Raw genomic sequence first — 27,369 nt, 5'->3', positions numbered from 1 at the left:
GACAGGTGATAGGTTACCATCGAATGAATACGTCATCGTTTTCCTTGTGGCCATTTTATATTTAAAGTCTTGCATTACGGTAATTTTGGTCATTACGAAAAATATTATAAGCGAGCTTTGACTACAAGAATTTAGAGTCGACACGATGGATACAAGCAACTTCGATAACATCATACGAGACGTAAAAGCACAACACTTCAAAGACGAGAAATTAAATGCGATCCGTACCAGCCTTTCCTGCTCGTATGGCTATCTATCTGCTGATCAAGTCGCCCAGCTTGTTAAGGAGTTTCCATTTGATGATGAGAGAGTGAAATGCGTCGAGATTTGTGCTCCACGGATGTACGGGACCACATGCGATCAAGCAGCATCCATACTATGTGTTTTCTCGTTTGACAAATCGAAGACGCAAGCGTTGGAAATTATTGCAGGTCATATCACTGACAATAATTTGTCCGCCTTGGACAGAGCGTTTAGCTTTTCAAGTGACAGGCAGCGAGCAAGGGAAATTCTTATGAATCGCACCCCCTCGGGGTCACGCGCACCTGGACTTCCGCCCCAGCTAGGAGTATACCCCGGAGCAGGGCCGATGCCTGGTGGTTTCCCCGGGATGGCAGCTCAGCCTGGAGGTTTTCCTGTATCAGCACCCTACCCAGGAGCTTCACCTTACCCTGGACCAGGATCGTTTGGAGGGGGAGGAATGTGTCCCCCAGGATCCTCTCCTTATGCACCACCTGGAGCGGCACAGTATCCGACTGGATCTGTCCCACCCCCTGGAGGTCCTCAGTATCCACCCCAAGGGGGTTACTATCCACCTCCCGTAGGGTATCCTCAACAAGCCCCAGGGGGATATCCTCAGCCAGGTTATCCCTATCAGCCTCGGCAGTAACTGATTCTTCAGGTGACAGATAAACAATAGTATAATCATATTTTCACAGGTTATCAAGAATATTCTTTCTCAATATCATGGTTTATTCTAGAAATAGGCTTCTTAGGCCTGGTTTTCATATGCCTGGAAGATCCCACCTGATGGGCAGATTTGTTGTTTCCCAGCTGTCCCAGATTTTGCCGTTAAAAAATAAAAGTCTTGGTGATTCTTGTGATTACGCTAGGAAAAGTCCAACATTTTAAATTTTTGAGGTTTTGAGAGGCTTGGTGCCGAACTAAACTATCACCGATGCCTCTTGACAGCTAACATTGATGTTTTCTTATGTCAGGAATGATCGCAGAGCATTGCAGAAATCTGTGATGCATTGGGGAAATAGAAGTGCTCCAGATTTTCCAGATTTATTCCTGACCATCCAAGATAATCAGGGATGTCTGAGATTTAGTGTTTTCATAAGTTGGTAAAAACTGGGACAGTCAGGAAACACTGAAATCACCAATCATCTGTGATTTTCCTGACATATGAAAACCAGGCTTAAGAGCCCATACAGAACATACAAATTAAATGAACAGTTTGAGGTCTGGATCTTTGTATGAGTTGTTACTATAGGAGACTGAATTTGTTGCATACCAATTTTAGGTCACAGAGTGCTATAGAAAGATATGAGCATGTTCACAAAAACTATTCAAATGTCAAACCTCTTTGTAATAGGAATGTAGCCTTACTTGGTGAATTTTGCTTGTGCACCATGTTTGACATGCAAGCAAACATTTTATGCACTAATATATTTATATTTGCAGTTAAATACTACAATGCAATACTCTAGAATGAACCTTGGATATAATGCTCAGTATACTCTGTAGGTTAGGTTCTGTTCGATGAGAACGGATGTTTTATGAGTCAAATGAGTCAATGAGTCATGAGTCAATGAGTCAACAGGTCGGATCAGCGGTTTTTCATAAAAAAAAAACAAATGGATAATGAATACCAAGTCATTTTTCTTCCAGATAATGGGAAATCTCGGTCAATGGAGGTCAAAAGTAGATAAAACTACTAAGACTGGAAACGACAAAACCGTGGCGTAGGGGACAAGTGGGAAGGGTGAAAAAGAGTGATTTACGGTTAGGGTTTCCCCTTTCCAATTTACACCAGCGTGACAAACTAGTCAGTAACTTACCGATAGATATGTAAGAGAACTTTCCTTGGCACTCGCAATCGATTTTCTACTTCAAACCGTGCCAAATCATCAATACACCGAATGTCGAAGAACAACTGTTCACAGATTTGAGTCCGGCTTTGAGCACTGGGAAACTCCACACTGAGGTTTAACTTAATTTACTTTAAGTGCTGTGTTCAAAGGGAATTAAAGACTTTCCTCCGTAGCAGTCACAACATTTATAATTTGGCCGCCATATTTTTCGCTTCTGATCGGGTGCTACGCGGCAGGGCCTTGAAACTGCAAACAAACAGCCCAGGTCGAGATTTAAAAGGAAACTAGCTGCCTTGTGCAGGCAGCAATAAAACAACTAGCCAAATAAGAAAACGTAACGCATAATTTTATTGTTTCTACAGAATTTTAATTTTTTTTTAGACCTGACTCATTGACTCATGACTCATGACTCATTGACTCATTTGACTCATTAATACTTTACACTCCTGTTTAATTGACCATGTTCTGGAATAAGAATAAACAAAATATATGTTAGATTTCTCTTTTTAAGTAAATTTGGGAAGACATTTGTGAAAACTTTTGCTGATCGACACATGATAATTTAACAGCAATTTTTTTTATCCCAGTAACTCCAAAAACCTCTTATAGTGGATTTCTTGTTATCAAATTGTATGTATTCCTATTCTGTTATAGGGTCAATCAAACACGCCCTTAATTAGTTGTTTCTTTGATTTAGTCTGATCTCCTCATATTTTGAACTTCTTCAAGTTGAGAATAAAGTGGCTGATTTGAATTGATTAAAAATGAATTATCAAATGATACAATTTCAGAGATTTGATTGGTTCAGTGGCAACGGGATCAGCCATGATGCAATGCCTGAGAAATAGCAGCCATTAAATTGTATTCTGGTCTTTCTTGCAAAATGTTATTAGCAAGATCTAGCAATATTTCTTTAACCCCTTGAGCTTGTTGATTACGGGATGAATATTGCCATTGTTATGAATGTGGCGCTAAGTGGACTATTTATCATCATGGCATCCTGCATGCACTTGTGGAAAAATAATATTGTTAAATATCTCATGCCATGTCATGAGATATGTCCAGAAATGCAGCGTAATGAGATTCATGAACTGTGTGATAGACATCTCAAGGTGTCCCCTAACCTTAATTCTCACTAAAACACACATAATTCTGTCAAACATGAAGTCATGTGAAAACGACAAAAAGGCCTGTTTTATATGAAGTACCCAAATTCAAGGTTAGGTGCATTGCTGGACATAAGTGCATGCCATACGGCAGAGCCATTGCATATTCAGTAGCATCCTACAGGTTGTGTTCATGGTAATTTTCTAGTGTTTGTCTCATTACTTGCAGCTTAAGGTGCAACAATTAGGACAATTTACAGTTAGCATAATGTTTTTAATTTTACAATAGGCAGTGTAAAACCTGTGTCTTGATTGGTCTAGAGGAGTTTGTGATTAAAGTTCAGACGCATGAATGATGTATTGGGTGACAATTTGCATGACATGTTTATTTTATACAACATTATGCAACGTACATGTTCTGCTGGGCCATATAAATTTCTAGTTATCTTCCCTCATAATAGTAGAGATAACTTAGCCAATTAGAAACCTGATTAGTCTTGTATTGGCCAATGAGCATGTTTTCTTGTTATAGAATTCATAAATGACATAACAAAAACCAAATTTGCCCTCTTAGTCTCCATGTAAATCATCACTATGATGATTTTGAAAACATTTTTGTGGGATAACTGATGTCAAAACAATGTATAAAATAAAATTAATAGATTCCATTTAGCTATGCGAGTTTGCATGTACCCTGACAATGCACAGGGGACTTCAAAACATGATAAGAACACCAGTCATGCTACTCACCTGCGGCTCATAGCACACTTCCTTGTTCTTACCATATTTTAATGTTATCTGTGTGTTCAGAGTAAACACACACAGCCAAAGGGAATCTATTTTTTTTAGGAGACTTTATTAATTAGGAGACAGTGATTGCTAGCAATCATATCATTATGTTTTCTCTTGGGTATTACATTCAAGGGATGTTTACAGAACTGTATTGACTGCAAACTCGTTCCCAGGGTCAGAACATGAAGAAGAGAAACCCTGGGAATGAGGTTGTATTGGCGGATCCAGACCTTCAGGTGAGTGGGGCCCAGTCTCCATATACTGGACGCACTTCTTTGTGAAACAAAATATCTCGGCGCCTTGGCCTTGCCCCTACGGGCATCAGTTTGGTCGAAAAAATTAAGGGGGGAGGGCAGGCAATGGGGCCCTTCCCCTAAATCCGCCATAGCAATTAGCCATGTGTACCCCGATCTTAATGCGATAAGACCAACTAAGAAGACACACCAAAGTTGCTACACCCATGATGTTTTAATTGCCAAATGTGGAACTACATGGTTTACTTGTTATCTACTCGATCTGATCATTCCAAAGAAATTGCGTTTTTCACTGACTTACTGATCATTCAACACATTAATCCCGGGTTGATCTGGTCCTTATTAAGCAATTTCTGTGCAAGGTAGCGGCATAGATGAGAATACTTCCTCACGATACTGGCCTCAGCACAAGGCTTCTCAGGATTTCCTTCCACGCTATAACAGTCGATGTATTCCTGTAAATCGTCGCACATGTTGGAGTCTACGTTCATCTTGTTCAGGAATCTGTTGATGCATTTGTCATGCACTTGTCTAGCGCAAGATGGGCATACGTCAGAACCTTAGGCAAAAGAAAAATCAAACCGGGGAATATTTTTTCATTAGCACTGGATCTTATTTTGTCATTGGTGCTGGATCATTGCGGGGTTCGAGGGTGGAGGGGGAGGGGGTACATTCTGAAGAAGTCTTTTTGTTAATAGTTCACAATTTCAGTATTTTCTGGCAAGTCTCTCTCACTAAGGGACTCAATTTTGGTTTTCTTACTTTTCCCTTTTCATAATTGTTGGGTGTGTCGAGGGTATGGGTGCAATGTTGTGTCTTCCAGATAAGCTGAATTGCAGATCCAACTGGCGAAGATAAGGCATTTATATGGTGCATCAAATGTTGGGAAACCCCCCCCCAAAAAAAACACTGGATGAGAACATTATTCCTTTGACACGACAAAGGGGATACTTACCTATATACATTCCTCGGCTGTTTTCTGGAAAATAAAATGGCAGAGAATTAAGTGACAGCGGAATGTTAGTTTGCGTTGACTGGTAAGCAGCAAGTAATCTATGATTCACACTGGTGCATCACCATTCACTCACAGCTAGCCACTCTATAACCGTTTCCTGCCTGACGGAAATGCTGAATTTTTCTAAATCGCTAACTATGGAATGGGAGAACGCATATGATATACCATTTAAAATGTATTTTCTGGGGTGTACTATAAATCACACCAACAGAGATGGAGGAGGTCACATATTAGAGTGAGAAAGTCCAAAAAGAAAGCAGAAAAACGTTGAAAATTTTCCTATTTTGCTTAATGTACAGCTCTCAGTGCATTGCAGTTGTAAGATATCAACTAGACCCTTAACGTACAAAGGAAAAAAATTCCAAAAGTTTGAGGGGTGGTAAATCTAGTCCCATATAGGAGGGGGCATGATTTTATGCCTTCAATTTCTAGATCTTTCCAAGATCTTTTGATTGTCCAAATTTCACACAAATTGACCAAATACTGAGCTCATAATTGCATCTTGTGCCATATGGCACTATTGGGCAGGAAAGGGTTAATTCCCGTTTAGCGTTGTGCAATCACAAGGCTGCTTCAATTTTCAGGGATAAGCAAGACCTTTAAGAGCTTATAGCAGTGGTTTACGTCCAGCCATTTTTTACCATTCTGGTCTGATCGAAATCAGTTGGCAAGGGATTGGTCAAAGCAGTCTAGAACAGTCTGTTGACAAAAGTAAGTTAGTTATAAAGAGCACGCATTCTTGCCGTCTGGCTGATGAATTTTGCATGCAGCCTAGAGAAAAGGAACGGTTTCAGCACGAACTGGTCGAACGATTTTACTGGTAAGCCATACTCCTGCCTTACGCGTACAATAGCATGCATGACAAGAAAAAAATGTTTCTGGCTCTATAGCCAACTCTGAATCATGGTAAAGTAATTTTACTAAGCACGGAAAAACTGACCACATCGGGTGACTTACCTTCTATAATATTAATAACAGCCCAGGGCCTGGAGATTCTCCTGCTTTAAAGACTTCTTTTTTGTTTCTATATATTTTGCGTTGTATATCTTTGCATGTCATTTGATTGGTAATCACTGGTCAACTGAAACTGAGCCGTAATACAGTGTTATAGTTTGAAGTGGTGAGTGTTTTTTTGTCTTCATGATCAGGAAAGGAAGTTGTAGTCGGTTGGTACTAGCATATCGAAACCTTATATCGGAGAACAGTCAACCTAAGATAACTTGGATGTTTTGACCCTCTTGTGATAGACCGCATTCATGAAGGTTTGTGAAAAATGACGTGCCACGTGACTAAATACTGCCCCACAATCTCGTACCCAGAGTCCTCAGGCTTTTTGGCCAGCCAGGAGAGACTCTGGGGAACTGGAATCTTATAACCGCAGGATTTCTGCGGTAAAACAATGCAAGCTGTTACGGGACTCTGGGTACGAGATTAACTGATCGATTATTGAACTCATCGTCGTAACCTGTACCTGCGATTTTTTGGTCAGCGTTCGATCCTCAAGAAATTAAATTCCGCTGTGCTGTGGGGACGGTAAATTAGCTTAGTGCCGGCACTGCTTTGCAGTAAACACCTCTCTTGAAGGTATCTTTGCCAGAAGTCGCCATGGCATCCCGAAAAACTTTCTTGAATTCATAATTGCATTTCTTGATCGCTTGGTAATCGAAGGCCTGTTTGTCTTCAGCAAAAGGACTGGTACCGAAACAGGTGTAAACCGCGAGACAGAGGATACCGGCGAAAAGAAGGAGAGGTGATGACGCCATCTTTGATTGTATAGTTGTCGAAGCCACGATCCTAAACTTAAATAATAAAAAAAAATCATGATTTTAAACTTGAAGATTATATTGTAGTCATTGTAACGCTAAGGCTCTTCCTTGACTTACACCGGGGTGCAGTGATATGTGTATAGTACTATTAAAGCTGTCATAAACTGTCTGCGTCTTACAGCTGCATGAATGTAGATGGCAGCTTACTGGCGGCTATGTAAAGGCTAAACAAAGTTTACTGGTATCAGACTGTCCCATTCGATTTCCACACACTGAGGAGTGGGTTGAAACAACGAGGCGCAGCCGAGGTTTTTTCTAAACCAACTCTCCAAATTTTATGATTCCAAACCTCCCTCACGGTAGTGATTTCTTTTGGCTTCTTTCGTAAATTATTAATGACTTTGAGAAGTTGGGATCCCCGTTCCTGACTTTCTAAACTAGTCAATTAAACTTTTTTTCTAAAGAAAACATGGTCAATAACACCTCGCTGTTACAGATACCCCGACAATACGGACAGCAGCTTAATCCCCGGCAAAAATAAATTACAGACGTTTGAATCAAATAAATTCCTGCTATTAAGGACGCAAACTCGTGGTCCCGAGGGTGTCCGCAATAGGAGGAGCTGACTGTACGGAATAGGTTTACCGTGATGGTCTTCTTGCGGGATTTAAAGGGCCAAAGGCAAACCGGCGTACTTCATTTTGGTGAGCACGCTCGAAGTTCTTTGTGGCTTCCCGAGTTTTGTGACTCACGTGCTAAAACTCAGGCTTCCATTGATTGTTACATAAATTGTATGAGCACAGACCTATTGGCGCGACGGTTTGGTAAGGAAACTGTTTTCTTTCTTATAATACTTGTTGCGGACAATTAATCATTTGACATTTATTTTTTTCAATTGTTGTTATACATACGTTTCTCACGTCAAGCTAGCATATTGTAACTTCGTGTTCCTTAAAGATTAATTAGGACAACAACTGATATATCCAAGCGAAAAAATTTAGTTGTCAATTTTCAGTTGTTGTAGTCAATGCCAGTTTCAAGTTCTCAAATTTTTCACTTGTCCAGTTCTAAACATTCGGTAAGGTTTGCTCAGCATGTACTTTTCTTTTGGTTCTCCGTTTGATGTTATCCACTCTAGCAATGTAGTGTTTATAAGTTTTCTGTCATTTTCTCGCCAGCAAACCTCTCTTTCGGTTATGTCAGTATTGTTGTGGGACTGTTTCGCTTCGGCGTTTTATTTTTTTTTGTGCACAGCCTACTAAATTTTGTTAGAATATATCAAGGCAGTGGATATTGTTTTTTGCGTGTTCTGATTGGCCACTCAAACTCCCATTATTACCTCGTTCCCAAGGTCTTTCTCAGGGATGTGAAGAGCAGAGGCCTGGAAACGAGGTTGGTATCGCCCTATTTCGCCAGTTTCAATCAATCAATCAATAAACTTTATTTACCCTCGAATTTACAGTGTAGCACTGAAGTGCTAATATCTTCGAGCCAACTATATTAATAATTAATTATAATAAAAAGTTAATTCTATATAACAAATAAGATAACTAACTACCTAGACAACTAACTTGCAAATTATCATGATGTAGAAAGGTTTGCAGTTCCTGCCCTTTTAAGTAAATTATTGTTCCCAGTAGATATCAGTCGTCGAAAAGAAGTAAAATCAGAAATAATGCGGTAATGGTCAGGAAGAGAATTCCAAGATGTTGCTGCCAAGTAACTAAAAGAATTGATACCATAAGAAGTGGTCAGTGGTTTGGGCAAACAGAGTATATTATGTCCTCTTAAAAAATAGGTGCTAGAGCGTAAATGAAACGTATCTTTTAAATATCTTGGATAATCAGAAAAATGAAGACATTGTGCGGATTGCATGCGACATCACTATAGTGGGGCCATGTTGGTGGATAGGAACAATAAGATTTTTCTCCTCTGCGAGTTAACTTCCATTTTTTTATATGCAAACTACGTGAGCAAATTTTCTTTTGTTTTGTTCACCAACATGGCGGCAATGCAATCCATCTATCAGTCCACTCATGGCTAACGAGATACCGTTTGAACGGTCAGCAGTGTTCATGACAAAACTCTTAAAAAATAATTGTATCTGACCTAAAAAAGGATAAAAAATATTAAATTTTCGGCGTGGCTTCTGCTGCATTTGTCTGAGTAAAATGGCAGCTAGAAATAATTAAAAGATTTTCTTAGGACTTGTCTGGGGTCCGTGAGAAAGACAACAAAAAGCAAGCAAGCCTTAGGGAAAGGATGGTGTTCATTCACAGCGTTGGTGGCAAGAGTGGAATCTAAAGATTCCAAAAACAAGTGTTCTTGTCGATTGCACACTTCACGTTCTCTTGGTGATGTGTTCAACGGCCTAACCAGGAGCCTAACGATCACCCACTGACCCCACTCGAGAATCAGGTCACGGAAATTGTGAAACATGTTCTTTTGTATACATTGGGGATTCAAAAGGTCGTGGAACGTCCAGGGGGCACAACACAAACCCGGCATTAGAGGCAACAATGACCTAGTGATTCAACATCACGCGGAGAAGACGGGGTGATAACATTTATCCAAGTTATGTGGAGACATTAGAACTTGGAGTGGACAATCGACAAAACAATTTTTTTTCGAACCTTTAAATTCTACCAACAACAATGTGCCAACGTGCGGTGGAATACCGTAGAAACTTCGACGTTAAATCTACAAAGCACTTTTGACAGAATTAAAAACTGGATGCATAAATCGACTTCAAGCGAAAAATGTGTCTACTTAGGACCTACAATCCGTCATTTACTGCGTTATCTAACCACACAAAAAAATCTGTAATCTGCCGCTCTCGTAAATTTACTGACGTGACAGTAAAACTCCAAACCTTTGAGTTGTGTACTGTTCTCCTTGCGTTTGAGTCCTCGGACAAAAACCAGTGGTAACCTTCCTATGATTTATGGTGAGATCGTCAGGGGTGCGCTTTAATAGGTGAACACTTGAATTGACAGCAACCGTTTGGACGACTTGAGCGGAAGTCATCATCTGAGTCAAGTGCATGGCATTCATTCATATGATGCAGGTTTTTGATCACTTTTTCCTTTTAGTTGTCCTGTAGTGTTGTTTGTTTTTCAATGCTTGTATTTAGTTTTGCAAAATTAAGTTTTTCGTGTAGCCAGTTACAGGCTTTCAGAGACGAAGACCGGCGAAAGGCTAAAATCAGGGAGTCGCCCATCGTTATTTTCGCGTTCGCTGCCTCAAATAAGTCTTTCACCGATCCTATTATTAAGCTGCTGGACTATCAAACTATTTTTGCGGTAATGAAAAATAGAGCTTTTGAGAGGTACAGGTCTGCTGAATGAACTAGCACTATTACTATTCTATTGGATGTGAAATGATGCATTCACAGATTTAATTTGTAACCATCATTATTACTGACATGAAAAAATTAAACTAAATTCGAAATGTTGAATTGCTTGAAATTGTACCCTGGTCCCCAGAAGTTTTCTTTTTTCTTTCTTTTCGGAAAATTGAGCTGCTAAGCGGCGACAAGGTGACTCAATTTTATTTAAATTGCGTGTTAAAGGAAATAAAATCTCTTGCATTGGACTAGGTTAGTCTTGTTAGTTTTTTGCTTCCTTTTATTCCTTTTTGTTTATGTTTTTGTGTTCGAAGCTTGCCTTCACCGCAAATGCAAACAAGTTGTCACATAAGAACCAGTCAGTGTAACAGAACGAAAAGCAATCAGTATTCCAGCTGACGCAATTCTGGGGTAAAAGGAATTTGGAAGCGAAAATAAAAATGTTATGATATTGATTTTTTTTTAATCGATGGGGGTAGTACTCCACTTAAGCTCGCTTAAGGAGGTTCGTAAGGATTTCGCTTTAAAGCATTGTTATTAAAACGATCAAAGTTTACAAAAAAAAAAAGAAATCTTCTGATCATTTAGGCAAAATGTACACATCTTTGCAACAATTTTGATGAGGCTTGTGGCTAATTCTGACGTTATAACGGTTGCCATGGTAAAGCCTCAGTTCCCGGATAGCGCTTGCATCTTAGATATGTCGTGTATGTGACGACAAAAAAATCGGCCGGTGTTGTGTGGGGTCCGTTTAAATTTAATTCAATGCGCGCGTAAAGGTCTTGAAACGAAGCAAGGAAAGAAGCAACGTCAAAGTTGTCTGACATGATGTTTTAATTTCCACTTGTTTTCAGAGCGGCTCAGTCATATAGCCGGTACAAATGAGTCATGATAATGAGTGCTTGGCCTTTCGTCTAGTCGGACCTTCCTTTTGAGCACATCAAGCCCGGGTGAATCTTATTTTCAGTCAGCATTCTCTCTCCTTGCATTTTACAGAGGTGAGAAAACTTCATCACAATCTTTTCCTTAGCACAGGGCTCCCCAGGTTCTCCTTCGTGCTTGTAACATTTGATGAATGCCTTTATATCGTCGCACATGTTGGGATCATTCTTCAGCTTGCCCAGGAATTTCCTCACACATTTCTTATGCACGCGTTTTGCGCATCTTCGGCAGACATCAGATCCTTAGGCAAAGAAGAATCGCTTTTGGTCAACTGTATTGTCAATTAAAGGCATGAAACTTAGAACTAGGGATTTAAATTTTGGCACTTGTACTTTTCCCTTGGCATAAAATTCTTGGATCCGTTCTTGGGTAACTTACTGGGCATGCTGGGAAATGTTGTCTTGCGCTGATATAGCCTGTTGAATTATTTTGAAAATAACTAGCATCTACCCATATCAGCTGATCTCCATCTTCACCAAGTTGTATAAATGGGTATATCGGTACATAAGATGCAAGCTAGACAAAATATTGGTAGGAAATTTGCTGTGGGCTTTGAGGCTACAAATTAAAGTCATTCAGTCCAGGTACTGAATAGGGTCACGTATCGGATCGGTATTCTACTCGACAACAGAGATACTCACCAACATAATCTGGTTTGGTTCTTGCTGAAAAATAAAATAAAAAGCAGATGGGTGACGTTAGTTTGCGTGCGGCAAGTGATGCATCGTTTTTGTTCCACAAACGACCACGCTACTAAAGACCTGTTTTGTCGTATGCTAGTCTTCATTTTGCAGGGACCTAGGATCGCAGTGTAAGCGTAGACCTGTTATTCGTTTACTCTGTAACTATTTTTGAGGGTTTTGATACAATTAATCGGTTTAAAACTGCAACCTTTTCTTTGCATATGTCCACATTTCCACTCCCTTGTAGGGGTTGACGAAAAAAGGGCACTGCTTCCAGTCAAAACAGAGTAGAAACTCCGTTCCATTTTTTTGTCTCGATTTAATAAATGATAGGAATCAGTAATGAAAGAAAGGTTTGGGTTGGCTTTTGCCAAAATAATGGGGTCACTCTGTGGGCAGACTTCCTGACTATGCAATAACCTATCGACTCCGACTAGCAATCGTTTTTGCTGCACTAACGTATCTTAGGCCCAGATAAGCTCGGCAGACGCGCGTATTAAAAGCGATGATCTTCTCTTTCTGATTGCCTTTACTGACTGGCAATTACTAATTTGTCAGGAAAACCCCACAAATGGTAACGGCTATGATGAGTTGTTAAAGTCTCCTTTTTAACTATGCCGTTATACTTATGCATTATCCTACAGTTGACTTACCATTTAAGGAGTATGCAAGGTGTTCAAATCGATGACCGGGGCACACGCCACATCTTTGGTCCATCATTCCGTGCTCCAGAACAACGAAACTGTAATTTGTGAGCCACTGGCCTCCAGAACAGAGCGCAAGGGATCCATCCAAGCAGTCCATAAATACCTGTTGAAGGAATTGCGAATTGCCAGGTTTACGAACGGTAAAAATGTTTTCCTCTTATGTGCTGGTATTATTACTCTCTCGATACTTTCCCTGATAGCCAACAAAGGGTTCTACATGGCCGGGTACTTGGCATCATCTCTATATTTGAAGGATTATTCTCCCCAATTTTGTCGCATCTAAGTTCACGAGCTATTGCACGATGATAAGGAGAAATAACTGTCTTTTCGTGTAGCGAACCCCTGGATAAAGAGAACGTTATTTTAGCAACTGCTATAGTGATAACGTTGTGTCGGAAGACGTCTCCCGTCTACTTGTAACATTTGAAATGACACTAATGAAAAACTAGTCTGAGCCTCTCTACGGGTATTTCCGAAGAAATCGAAGACGCGAAAATCACCGCGGAAAAAGCGAAGATCTCAAGATTGAAGCGAAGAGTAAATATAACGAAAGGCTTCGTCACGGGTCAGTTTGTAATTATTGGCCAACAGAAGTCTAGGGCACCATTTTTCGAGATTAAACAGGCGTAATATATTATCGTAAACAGCAGTAGTTAATTCACTCTTATATAAATCCTTTGGTCCGCCTTCAGTGCTTGGTCACCGAGCCTTCATCAAGAGAGCACGTGACTGTGGAGATCTCTATGGGTGGTACCTGCAACTAAATCTACAGTTCTTTTGTACTCGGCAAAAATGCGCTGAAATAAATTGCCGAAATACCTGGAGTGCTCTGCAGTAGACGTTAAATTCTGAGGAACCATTCTGGAAACCTCTTCCAGCGGTCCTCCAGAAAACTTTCCTGAATTCCATGTTGCACTTCTTGATTACTATTTTCTCGCAGGGCCTTCTGACGGCAGCGTAGGGTCTGGTGCCGACACAGCCATACACCGCGAAAAAGAGGACAAAGGCATAGAGAAGAAGAAATGATGACGCCATCTTGTAATGCGGAGCAAGTTCTCTCAATCACCTTTCTAAAATCAAAATTTACAAACTGGTAGAGGACAGCAGTTTTGAAAACATCACAGTGTATTATGCATTGCTATATATAAGTTATTTTGGGTATTTAAGATAATTTTTATACATATATTTTTCTCGGTTTATATATCCAACTTTTTATTTATTTTTTTTTTAATGCCGCAAGGATTAGTCAGTTGCAGTCTACAATTTATATTTTTTTTCCATCCTTGCTGCAAAACCAGTCGGACTGGCTGTCAGGCTAATAAACGATTTTCAGTTATCTCTCAGTCTGGGCGATTTGAAATCAACAAGAAACTCGACGCATAATGAAAGCTGTGAATGTAGAAAGAGTCAGGAAAGACTCAGCTTTACGAAAGAGACATTTGACTAGTTCAAGGGACCGTCCACATATCCGCAAGTTCCCCGCTTAGCGTCCACTGCACTTTTCGCCGGGTTCGAGCCACCCCAACCCCTCCTTTACAACCGCTAGCTTAGAATTTTCACTCCGTACTCTCCCTACTGTGCTAGAGCTACTAAGAGGCGTAAATTTTGTTTGTGAGACTAAAGTATGAAACTATCAAGTTATTTAGTTTTAGGGTGCTTTAAAATATTTAGAGGACTGAAAATTTCTCGCACCTGTTTGTGTTTGTGTTTACTTTTAAGATGTACACGTTCTTAACTGCACAAAAAAGGGTAACTGCCGGTTCGATCACTACAGCCATCGTGTCTTTAATTTGTCAGAAACAACTCAAGCTCTTCTATAGGAAAAAAAATGCTCTTGTCAACATGTATGAACTATAAAATAGTTTTTAAAAATTGCTCCAAATGTTTAGCGATAGTGACCACATCCGGAGTCATCACACTCGTTTCCCCAGTGAACATTAAGCGGGGAACTTGAGAGTTTGTCGACGACATCCCAAATGACTACAAGAGACAAATCTGCCATTTAAACAGCCAAGTTAGCGGTGATACTGATATTTTTACAACTGAGCGGAAGTCATCGTAAAAGTCAAGAAGTTTTTAAATTAGTTTAGACTTTCTTTAATATTGTTTGTTTGCCAATATTCAATGTTCAAAATTAATTTTGCGTTTCCAATAATGAACTAGTGTTATTAGAAATCGACGTCATTCCGTCATTTCAACAAAAGAAAATTATTTAGCTGAGTTTGAAAATCTTTATATTGGATCAGTAAAAAATTTCTCAGTTTCAAACGCTGAATTTGTGATTGTTTTTTTTAGCGACTTTAAAGCAACTTAAAAGCAATGTTAAGCTCGCTTTTACCGAAATACAAACACAGTGTTAAAAACAAGACCCATTAGAGGTCAACCAGCAGCAAAATTCTCCATTTTTCGTACTGGAGATATTCTGGCAGTATGATGATCATGCTTATTACACTCGGCGCGAGTTCTAAAAACTGCCTCCAAAGGTTTTATTACTATTGCGCTAGAAATCAGTTCATATACAGATTTCCCGTTCAAGTTTTTGTCTCGAAAAGACGTCTAAAAATGTTTTTAAAAAGAAATTTAGCCAGTAACTGCGTTTATAAGGATCACCGCAACAAAATAAAAGCACGGAATCCTTTAGCTAAGGATTTAATCAGCAAAATAAATGGACCAACAAATACGATAAAAAAAGCAAGGTGGTTTCATGGTTAGGAAAATAGACTGTAGAATCCATAAGACACATTTCGTAAACCAGTCGACTATCCCTGGCCTCATAGATATTTTTTTAAAAACAATTACATTGCAAGGAACTAGCGTCTTTCATGCCGCGTACCATTAGAGTTTTAACCCCAATTTTTGAGCTTTTGGTCGGGGCTGGCCCTCTTAAAGTGCCCGAGAAAGTCAACTTGATTGGAAGAGTCGAAAGAGAAAACAACTGTCAGGGAGGCTACAGACGGTACACCCTATGAACCCTTAAGGACAAAAACGATTAAGTCAAGGCAAGTAAGTAATCCAGCAAAAACCAGTAACTTTGAATTCAAAACAAATCTTAATACGCAAACTTCAAACGCGCGTATGATAAGCACTATATATAACCAGGAGCGAATCAGATCTAAGTCGCTCTTTCCATAACTAATTTTAGTTAACACATTTCACCAATTCTTATCTATTTGAATTTTCTTTCCAGGTCCAAGCCTAAGTTTTTGAATTAACGCTTTCATTCGTTGCTAACATCACTGAGTTAGTATGGTTCGGCTCAAAACTAACAAAAATTAAAAAAACCCTATAAAGTAAAAACTGTGTATTGCACTTAATTTCTCCCACCCCTATACTGACCTTATCTTCGCGGCTTTGACTAGGTAGAAACTCCGGTGATGTATTAGCAAAACCTTTTTCTTTATATAAGCCATTATTGCAATTATAACCAGTATAGCTCTTGAAGAGTCCTTCAAATCCATTGTCTGATAGAAGAAAAATCGAGTAGAAACAATTCACGTTTATAAGCGAACTTTAGCTGCTTGTCATGCCAATATTAAAGGCTCATTTTTTTTTCTACACTGAACACTTTTCAAAAACCCTAAGGACCAATATTTATCGTTTACAATGACAGTTTTAATTGATAGGGGAGCAGAACTTTTGAAACGTTTAGCAGTTTGCAGAGTGGCTATTGTAGGTGCACTTCAGTCGTACTAGATGCATTAGTAGTCTGAGTTTTCTGCAATAACGATATAACGAGGCTGAATATTGTGAAACTGGCTATAACATTCTGATTGAATTTTACCTTGGTTTTATCACGCCTACTGAACAAGTCCGACTACCTTTCTAATGATAAGAAAGTTCTCAGTACGAATGGATTTACTGTCAAATTTACATGAATATAATTAAAAACTATTCTCAAAGCAATGTATGTCACTACAGCTGAGTATTTTGATGTCAAAGAGGAGGAAATGTTCAGTGAAAATAAGAAGACAAGTGTAGAAGTTATATATCCCGGTGTTGCTTTATAACAAGCATAACGAGCGATTATAAACAATGAATGCTGACGATAATCTGGGCAAATTAATGGATCTTTATTGAGCAGTTTGGTCTACCATGCAATACTGATCATTTTTATATATTTTTTCCTATACTTGACTGTTGTCAAGTTGACCTCGGACACAATATTGGTTTAAGCTCTGATCATGAAGTTATGAAAGGCGTGAACTGATCTCTCTCTTCAAACGTCTCTCAGCCATTATGCGAACAATGCTGGTTACTTTACTTTAAACATCGATATGATTGGCTCAGACATCTTTCCTGTGTATTCTTGTTCCGGTTAAAGGAGAACAGAATTGACAGAATATCAATTTCCATACTCTGAACCTAATTCCACATATTGCCATAAACCAAAAAACTTTCCAAAGAACGCAATTCCTCTTATTCTGAGTAAACTGTATTTCCTTCACTCGACAAACAAGGGTAAAATAAACCGAATGTTTTTCTGTTCATTTCGAAAACTGAGTAGGTCCCAGAAGAGTATGAATACCGTCTATTCCGTGTTTTCCTATTCCGCTTGAGCCCAACAATATTAATTTCCCTATATGCAAATACGGACAAATAATGTTAGCGAAAAGATGGCATACTTTAAGAACCAAGGCGAATAGAAGCCATGCCATTAGAATTGAGGGCCTTTTTGTTTCTGATAGATAACTTCAATATCACCGGAAATAGGTGTATCCAGACGCTGTTAATTTCAGCAAACACCTGAAAGAACCAGGTCAAGTGTGCAAATGATGACACGCCCGGATTCGCTAGTCTGCGCCGCAGACGCTGGCTAGAATTCGAGTGCCACCGACGAGGAAAGACACTGAATAAACCACGGATAGAATGACACAGTGTTATCTTTCTTTTCTTTAACTTCTATTAATTTTCTCTGGTGACAACGCGTTCCACGCCTGCCGAAGTCCTTCTCACTAACCGATGCAACAAACACTTTGTTTTTGCCTTTGTTTACACATATTTTAATTATCGGATTCTGAGAAACGGGAGCTTGAATTGAGAAAGGCCCACACAACACAACACTTTATTAAAACCCTCAGTTACAAGCTGCAGGCCAAGAAATTTTCATTCGAAGATTTTATTTTGGGCAAGAGTTTTCATTTCTCTTCATTCCAACAACTGATATATCTACTTGTTTGATTATCATGATGGAACCAAACATTATTTTTCCGGGATATTGATATTCACTGGTCCACGTACACACCCTCCCCTTTTCAAAAATAAGGAGATTTTGCATTGATCTTGTAGTCTAGTAGCATTTTGTGACAGCTGTAGAATTAGACATTTCTTTGAAACCTCCGGACTCCGAGGTCAGCGGATGGTTGCCGGTACACGCGCTGATAAGCTTGGCTACGCAAGACGGCGGGCCAAGAATCCTCTTCTCACTCTCTCTCGGTCATGCGCAAAAGACAAGAGCCCTAGAATCGAGAGATTGCTTAGACTTTCTCCAAGTCGCTCGCTCGCTTCTCATTGACTGGACCTGGCCCGAGCTCTCGCTCGCTCGCGCTCCGCGCTCGCTCGAGCTCTGACGATCGCGCTTCGCGCTCTCTAAGCTCGACTTGTAAGCATGTCTAGAGATTGCTCAACGCAATGCGCAAGTCATTTTTTCGAGGTACTCAAGCGAGGTGGAGCGGGACAGCTGTTTCGACAAAGGTTGTCCAAAAAAAAAAAAGCGTTAAAGCGTAAAAGCGTAAAAGCGTACGCGACAATGCCAAAAGGTAGTCTGAGAAATACCCAATAAATTTCAATAAAAGCTCTTATTGGGTATCGGCATCGTCGCTTACGCTTTTACAACTTTTTTGGACAACCTTTGTCGAAACACTGCAGCTGTATCTTACGCATACGGTTTCTTGTCAGTGATAGCTCCTGCTTAGAAATAAATTCCTCTTTGATCTTCAACAGGGTAACTTTGGCGGCCCGTTTTACTCAAAAGATGTTGTTTAGTTTATTAAAATTCAAATAAAAATCGACAGCGCTGTTGTTGGTATGCTGCGGTTTTTCTAACTTTTTGAAGCTACTGATAATGTACCTTCTTCACATTCTTGTAGCGTCATTTGCATTCTTTTTTGTGCTGAAACACAGTGATTCGAACATCCAGCCCAATATCAACATGCTGACGTTCGCCACTGTTCTGTATATTTTTCTCGTGGTACAAGTTGGGATAATTTCAGTTTAAACATCAAAACATTTTGTTTGGTGATTATTACCTTTCTTCTCATGACCGATGTGTTTGATCAAGTAGTGATATTATGAAGAGAAATTAAATGTTGATCCGTACTGGGCTCAAAGCGTTTAGTAATTGCCCCGAGGTTAAGAGGGTTAATCAGCGAAATAATATGACAGCTGGAAATGATAAGTGGCTTAAAATATGGACATCAGTAACCAATGCCTTCAGTGAATGGCTGCGCTGTTATGGTATTATTATAATTATCACCATGATTATTATCTCACTAAACCGTGATGGGCGGCTGCTTAAAAACCCAGTTGGCGGTCTGACTTTGCATGCGTAGACTAAATAGAGATCATGTTCTGCATGATCGAACGCCACAACACGCTGTAAAATGGATTCTGTAGGGCGAGATCATCTGTGTCTTTATCTGCTGGCTAGCATGAGCATATGGCTTTCGTTAACACTTTATCACGTACAGGGAGTAACGACAGAAAAACGAAATTGTTCCTTCCCCAGCTTTTTGCAAGAAGCATGTTCAGAACCCGGCAAAACTTGTCGACATTGGTCTCAAAGAAAGCGGCTCGAGCAAGAAAGGACTGACGCCTACTATGGAAAAGACAGCCACAGTAGTAAATCGAGAATTCAACAGTACACATGGGTGTTTAAAGAAGGAAGAGTTGAAATCCTTGCTAAGGACTCCTCCGCGGACAGTCTGTCCTCGAGAATTAATCCACTGAAGTTTTATTGTTGGCAGAAACTTGCTCCGCATATTTTTATAATTTCGTCTAAGAATGTGAGAAACGAAAGCGATTCAAAGGTGAAGTATTCCTGTGTGAGGTTTCGGAAAAGAGAGCGGAATGTGATCGAGTACGAACAATCTCCTTGGAAGGATAATCACACAAGATTGACCTGCGACGCGAGCAATTTGCTAGCTAGTGAAAGCCCTTTGATACTAACCCCTTTGAAAGAATTAGCTGACTGCCCCGCTGAATTAAACGGAGGATTTCAAATTATGCAGCTCTTCAACGGAGAAACAGGTAAACAATGCTTTTATGACAATGAGACTGATTCGACCGCCATGTTGGAGTCCGACTGTTTAGGAAAAGAGGGTTTAATGATACAATTGCCAAAACAGAGAGATTGCTTTCCAAGGAGACGTGAATTTTATAGTGGTCAGTATCATCTAGGTCTCTACTGCTACAGCGCGGCATGGAGGGAGAAACACTTCACATATTTTATTGTCAAACGCCAAAATGTGGAGACAAATCCACTCTCGGATGATATGGAGCCAGATTTTGTTTGCGCTAGATTCCAGAAAGTTCTAAGGGAAAGCGGCGAAGAATTTCAGCTGCAGGTGTATAAACAACCGATTTGCTGGCGAAATGAGTCAGCGGCCTCAGTGTTCCTGATTATACACATGAAGCGAGGGATAAATCTCGACCAATCAGCGAGATTTCCTTCTGAGATCAACGAAACAGAGTGCAGCTTTCCGGAGAGATTTCAAGGGATTTGGAGAGAACTATCCCGACACAATGGGCTTCAAACTGTTGTTATAAACAAAACAGCTGTCAATATCGCCCCTTATGGTCGATTTCATTGCAAACAACAGCATGTCTTTCAGTACCAGGCTCCGTACAAGTGCAGTGCATTAGGGACAGGGAAATGGCCTGGACCCGGTCGAGCGAAATTCTCCATCCATGACTATTTGCTGCTATCAAATTTCTCCAATGGTTGTCGCCCAAGAGTGACTCGGTTTGGTGTTACTGATGTCGTTGGACAAGATGTCTTAACTTACAGGCTCTCACAGAGTGTACCGATTGCGAGTGGTGTACCAAACTCCGAAGAATACTTCATTTATCACGTTCTGATGAAGTTTTGCTCCAGTTGGCTTCCGTACTTAAGGGACCCTTACCCCATCTGGGGCCGAAATATCGAAAAAGTCATAATGAAGTATCCAGAAAGAACTAAACAGCACTGCTCATTCCCGGCGTTAGGGAGGGGAGTATACCATTTCAAGTCGGTCTACGCTGACCAGAGTGAGTGTAGTGGATCGGCGTCACGTGTGCACTTTGGGTGCGACAGTCCGTTCACATTTAAAGTGAAGTACGATCCAAGTTGTCAGAAGCCTGATGTATCGTTTACTTGCGTTGGCAAAGCGAGGAAAATGGGGGAATTCTTCTTAGTTAGAGATGGAAAAACTAAACGTATTAACTGTATGTGGTTTGATAACGAAAATAACCAACTTTTACGTTCAAACTCTCCTCAGTGCTCTGACGTTGACTGGGGAAAACTTCCAGGGAAAGAAAAATATTATGCGGAGAAGTTCGTTTATCAGTACTTTAGTAAATGTCCCAACATAAGGACGCATGATTATCCTATAATAATACGGGTTCGAAGTGCTTCACGCAATTTTCACGTTCTCCATTCCACTTTTATAATTCCAACGTGTCTGTTATTTGTGACCATGTTTGGTACAAGTGGAATTGGTTTGTAAGTCTGCAAGAGAGGATGAGGGAGATCGCCCTCTCTTCAAGTCTGATAGACAAAGAACGGTTTCTCCCCAGAGGAGTCGGGAGGCATTCCTTGCTATATAGGCAAGTGCAACCCCAAAAAGGACGGGGTGATTCGGGTTTTTTGGGGGGGGTTTTCAAGATGTTTGATCCCAGAGAGGATGATGTCATGCATGTCCTCTCTTGTTTGATCTTAGAGGGCGTATGTATAATCCTTTGACCTATAATCTAAAATTCGGGTTACTTGACTGAAATTAAATTGCGCAGAAGTGGTATAGTGTAACATCTGGGTTTTTATCATCCCATTTTACTGACCCAGAAAGAAAGCAACTTACTCACTAACAGTTTGTGGACGCAGAAATTGCGGGCAAGAACAACTGGATGACTTGGTACCTTCTGGTAAAGAATAAGAACATGAATTTGTTATGTCTCCTTCGAAAACTACGTGTTAAATACATGGGCATAACTCTGATCTATAGGAAAAAGACACTAATAAATTTGTCATCCAGTCTGTGTTTCAATAGCCTTTAATGTTAAAGAATAAAGAAGACATCTTCAAACTGACATGAATGGGTAGAGTGCTACTGACTGCAAGAGGAAGGAGCTGCCGCGACGGGGAGGGTGATGTAATCAAATGGGTCTGTTATCGTATTGTATGCTATGAAACAGGACAGACAGTTATGACCCAAGTTATGAGAAAACTAGAAGCCTTCTAAAGCAATTTTGCACCTGATGTGGGAGTGGTTTCCCTGTCGGCAGATTCCTCCTTGATGTCGATTTTCTAACAGCCTGAGTTTTTCCGCGAAAATTGAAACGAACGTAGGGTCAGTTCCAGGTTCTTAGATGGAATGGCCGGTGAAAGGAATCAGAGAGCACATGCGAAAATTAAACACGCGTCCTCTTTCTGATTCTTTTCGCTGATGTAATGTCTTTCAGCACAGCACTATGGTTTGCCAGACCTGACATAGTCAGTTAGTTAGTGGCTGTTTACCTGGAGGGAGGAAAATCCTAGCCACTAGGAATATCCTAGAAGGTGGGTCAACCTAGCGCCATACTGATGTTTTCTCTATTCAGTTTATACGCAAAAAGTTGGTACTTGGCCCCAGCGATAGGATCTTCTTCGCGATAGGAGCTGAGAGATAGGAAGATCCTAGCACTAGGAACTGATCCCAACACCATGTAAACCACCTTCGCTCGGAAGATCCTAGTACAAGGAACAAAAAGGAACAAACATGGAGGCAGCCGGGCATTCACTCCGGCAACTGCTAAAGGCATACAATTTTTTGTCTTTTCCTCCTCCACTTGATAACCACCCTGGCCGAAATTTCTGCATGTAAACTAAACGGAAAGTTGTTTCGCCTTCTAGGATCTTCCTCCTTCCTTGAGCTTCCATGTAAACAGCCCCTTACTCTCGCCTTGGGCCTCGTCAGCACGGCGTAGCTTGATGAGGCCAGACATCGCCAACCGTAGGAAGTTTGTCGCATTTTATGGTATCAAGGCAGGGAGTTAGAGTAGCTTCAAGGGCACCCAACGGATCGTTTAGGTAAATTATCTGTTCGGAAGGCCCTTAATCCCCTACAGTTTTCTAAAGAGAATTTTCACCTCAAACTTTTGTGATATGAGAAATCTAAGGCCTAGTGTTTTCGGATTGATAGGAATGTCGTTTGGGGGGCCGAAAAAAGGTCAGCTAAGATTTTCGGAAAGGAAATAAGACCTAAGCTTTCGGGAAAGGGACAAAAATGCCCTAGTAATTTCGAAAAGACTCAAGCTCCCCTACTGAACGACCAAACAGATAAACATATTATAGTGCGGCCTGAAATGAACCTACAGAGCTTTAAATGCCCTCCAGATAGACTAAAATTGCACTTCAAAGGATTTGAGAGAAAACTTTCGTTGGGTGCCCCTGTAGCCGTTTCCTTTGAAGTAGGATTTCGGTCTTGAAACAAAGAGATCCCGACTGGGGCCTGGGAACGGAACTAACGTACCGCGGGGAGAATGGGTACTCCGTCGACAAAATGGCAGACTTTCTGCTTACCACTTCGTACACAGAGGTAAGTGCCTTTTTTAATTTGCAGTATCCTGCATGGAAGGAATATATTGCATCAGATTTTTGGAATTATGAATAATTGTTGTGTAGAAACGCTAGTGTTCTCTTCGGCAGGATGTCATGTCAAAGTTTTACTACGTGGCGAGTTTTTTTTTTGTACGAAGCTTATTATTTTGGGAGGAGTAAGTGAAGAAAAATACTAGTTAGTATTTTTGGAAAGCCAGCAACAGCATGGGACTTCAGGAGATAAGATTCTGTTCGCTAAAATTTCTGCAACGTAAATATTCAGTTAAAAAATGTGAACATATCAAACTGTGTTGGCTTGTCCAAATAGCCTAATGTAAACACCCTCAGTAAAAATACATGGAAAAACTAAAAGTGCCTTTTCTACAGCCCCAGTTTTAACCCTATTCAGCTTGGGGGTAGAGGGGGGGGGGGGGGGAGAATTTTGTCTGCACTAACTTTGAATACCCTAAACTGCCACTAATAAGCCCCCCGTGGTTATTGGCCCATCTACCTGTAGGCCAAAAAATACATCTGATGATAAGCCCCCCCCCCCCCCCACCCAGGATATAAGCCCCCCTCTCGCTTTCCTTGTTTTGAGTGATAATAAGCACTGTACTACTTCAAACAGAAAATTGGAATAATTATTGTGGAACAGTATGTTTATTACATGTACTCCCTTTTTATTATCTACGCTTTATATAACTACCATATAACTTTATTGTAAAATACCATTAAAGTAACTTTTCAATGCTTTACTGTAGCATTACTGTAAAACACTGAGTTAACAGGCTTCAACTCAACGTATTGCGATCAACACTGCTATAGCTCTTGTCTCGAAATGTTTTTTTTTTTTCCGGTTATAACCTCCCTCTGATACAAGCCACTCTGTTTATAAGCCCATCTAAAACCTCTTACAAAGTTGTATAAACCCAGGGCTTATAAGTGACGGTTAACGGTATTCATAATAATATCAAAGCAAACACTGCCAAAATTGTTGACTTATTAAAATTGATTGTTCACTTGACATCACGTGATGTTTCCATGATAACAAGATTTTGACGGCATGTTTTTTCTTAATTTAGAACTTAAACATTTTTTACACCATTTCAATTTTTTATTTATTGGTTTTGTTGTATTTTGAACCAATCTGGCTTTGAAGCTGTCTAGAAATACAAGATGGTGGATCCAAGATGGTGGCTCTGAAGAACAAATGACTTTGTCATGTGATATGACATCATTGACCCACTTTCTTCAAAGGAAACAGTTTGGGACATACTATTTACCCTCCAAGTCTCATTACCATAGCCAATCAAAGCCCCTATTATGCATCCAAACATTACGCACTTCCTTATTTTGTCGGCAGCGAGACTGAGATAGATGGCATTGGTGCACCTTGCCTCAGAAGATCAGGACATTCAAAAATAGCATTTAAACCTAACGTTACATACAAAAATGTACCAGCAACTCCTCAACAGAATACGGACTTCTTCTGTTGCTGCGTCAGTGTTAAAAAGACATGGCTCTTGGACTCAGGGAGATGGACCAAACTACTCAAAAAATCTGATTGCCATCGGAATTGCAACAGCTGCTGGTGTGATGTTTTCCATGGTGAGTATTCAAGTTTTGTCAATGATTTTACTTGGGAGGGAGGAGGGGGGGGGGAAGTTTGGAAGAAGCTAAGATTTAAATTTAGTTGAAATATTATACTGTTTTCTTGTACAAAGTCATATAATTTTTAATTTAGTTCAAGTATTGTACTGTTTTCTTGTACAAAGTCATATTTTCTGATGTATTTTTTCATGTGGATGTGTTTTTACACTTCAACCAAACATGGTATCTTGTGCACATTGTTTTAGCTTGGTCACTACCTTGCAAAATGGTATCACAAGTCTTGATAAGATTACATGTTTGCATCATTTGCATCATTCTCAGTCCCTTATTTGTCTTTCCTCAACTCCTGCACTCCTCATTACTTCATTCTCCTTATTTGTCTCTGCTTTAGTGTGAAGGAGAGAGAGCTTGCACCAGGTGACTTTCCCTTTAAAACTTTACAACAGTTAAAACAAGGAGGTAGTTTGTCCATCGCTGAACTGAAGTGAGAAGGGAATGCCAGTACCATTAATATTATTGGTGCTGAACATTTACGTGGCAGCATGTGACCAACAAACATCTAGACATTTTAAATCATGATCTTGCATTTAAGCCCAATGTAAACAAATGAGCTACTTGAATTAGGTTTTAACTTTGTAGTGGTGAAGCAGCTTGAGTGTCTTTGAGATCCCTGGAGCTATGCTTGATGACAATGTATTTCCTTTTGATCGATATCAAAATTCAGAGGACACAACCAAAAGCAACTGAATAATCATATTTATTCATTTCAGTTGTTTGTGTCCTCTGGATCTCATAAGAGCAGCATAAGAGAATTTTATTGTACAAACGTCGCGCATAAAGCAAATTGCCTAATTACATTACAAAAGAATAAACCTAGTGAAATTACAGTTTTTCAACTTGATCGGGACTGGGCATTACATTTTTAACATCTCAATATCAAGTTGAAGTTTAGTATATCAAAAGGAGCTGATTTGACCCTTCCAATGGATTTAATGTATACCATGTGGCACTAATTGGCATCCAAGGGAACTGTAAGCTGTAGCTGAGTAATACAATTGAAAACAAAAACAGGTTTCTTTGGTTCATAATTTATTATTTCTGTTGAGAAGTCACAATTTTTTCTCTTGCTTGCAGTTTTATAAGGTTTTCAAACACAACCTTGCAGCCTCATGCATTTATCAGTTTTCCTGTCTTTTGAAACCGAGATGAAGCACTCGTTTTCATATTTCTTGAAAAATTATATGACTTCAACTGAGAATTCTGTGGTTATACAAGCGTAACCATCTGTTCACTGTTTGCTGTTTCTTTTTCAGGTGTATCGTCAGTGGAAGGTCGAACAGGAGACTGAAATTGAATAAGCATTCATTTGCACAGTTAGAGCTTTGTAATGGTTAATTGACTTGAAGAAAATGCAAAGTTATGAGGGATTTGCTTATTAGTCTTACTATATCACTCTGACTTTGTATTGGAACTAGTTGTTATTTTCTATACATTTCAGTGCTATTAATTAAAGTTTCTTTGTTGTTTTACTCAGTCTGTTGTGTTGATTGACAATAAAGCCCTATTAAGCTCCCTTCAGTTACCCCCCCCCCCTCCCCCCTCATATGCCTTGAATCCTCACTGGCAGTTGCCAGAGGATGAGACACATGTTCTTTTTAAGTCCTCCTTCCTCCACATTTCTCTTATGAGTAGAAAAACATAAAAGAGACACTTAAAAACTCAGGCATGTGGATAATTGAAACATCAAACGTGATGACCATCAAGGTGGACCAAGTTTCAGACTGTTTGTAGAAAAACATAGCCATCAAGAAGAGGTATTGCTTCCTGTGGGACATTTGCTCATCATTGGCTAACCCAAATTTTGCTAGATTCTCAGGTGGTTTGGCAGTTCCCATTTGTGAACCTGGGAAGAAGAGAAGTCAAAGAGTTAAAAATTTAAAGGCGTTCTTACTTCCAGCACCGCTTTCTTTGTTTATCAAGAACGTTATCAGTTATTAATTAAGCTGCTGAACGGATACAGGTGACTGATTTGACGTGGGAACTTGTTTACATCATAATGATTTAAGCTTAAAATTGCATCATTTTTCCAGCCACGAACAAATTTTTAACCTTTTAAATTGCAGGAAGCGTTTGTTGAAATCGCGCAGTAACTTTCTTTTGTTCGTGACGTGCCTATAAAATCGAAAATTTCTGCTGGACTGCTGGTGACATGTAGAGAAGTCACGAAAACGGATTTTTCGTTTTATAATTAACATGAACAACAGGGTTGCAAAAAGTTTA

At 39.9% G+C, this 27,369-nt stretch overlaps 2 protein-coding genes and 2 long non-coding RNA genes across 4 annotated transcripts; 3 read left to right on the top strand and 1 right to left on the bottom strand.

Annotated features, from left to right (window-relative positions):
* Window positions 1-32: 32 nt before the first annotated feature.
* LOC146463319 (uncharacterized) lies at window positions 33-3,560 on the top strand. The gene has a single exon (XM_085084554.1). The coding sequence runs from the start codon at window positions 146-148 to the stop codon at window positions 887-889; it is 744 nt and encodes a 247-aa protein (XP_084940680.1). The 5' UTR covers window positions 33-145; the 3' UTR covers window positions 890-3,560.
* Window positions 3,561-10,972: 7,412 nt separating this feature from the next.
* On the bottom strand, window positions 10,973-13,153 carry LOC146463318 (uncharacterized). The gene is made up of 2 exons (XR_014856939.1): window positions 11,696-13,153; window positions 10,973-11,558 (listed from the first exon to the last, which is right to left on the bottom strand). It is a non-coding gene; the product is annotated as an uncharacterized LOC146463318 (long non-coding RNA).
* Window positions 13,154-19,126: 5,973 nt separating this feature from the next.
* LOC146463317 (uncharacterized) lies at window positions 19,127-21,989 on the top strand. The gene has a single exon (XM_085084544.1). The coding sequence runs from the start codon at window positions 19,307-19,309 to the stop codon at window positions 21,407-21,409; it is 2,103 nt and encodes a 700-aa protein (XP_084940670.1). The 5' UTR covers window positions 19,127-19,306; the 3' UTR covers window positions 21,410-21,989.
* A 1,433-nt stretch (window positions 21,990-23,422) lies between these two features.
* On the top strand, window positions 23,423-26,618 carry LOC146463316 (uncharacterized). Its single transcript, XR_014856937.1, has 3 exons — window positions 23,423-23,476; window positions 24,842-25,086; window positions 26,403-26,618. It is a non-coding gene; the product is annotated as an uncharacterized LOC146463316 (long non-coding RNA).
* Window positions 26,619-27,369: the final 751 nt, after the last annotated feature.

The sequence above is a fragment of the Pavona decussata genome, unplaced genomic scaffold (genome assembly GCF_977016875.1).
Source record: "Pavona decussata unplaced genomic scaffold, jaPavDecu1.1 SCAFFOLD_179, whole genome shotgun sequence".
Lineage (NCBI taxonomy): Eukaryota > Metazoa > Cnidaria > Anthozoa > Scleractinia > Agariciidae > Pavona > Pavona decussata.
The sequence above is the reverse complement of the archived record's forward strand: the minus strand, read 5'-3'. Positions and strand labels throughout refer to the sequence as shown.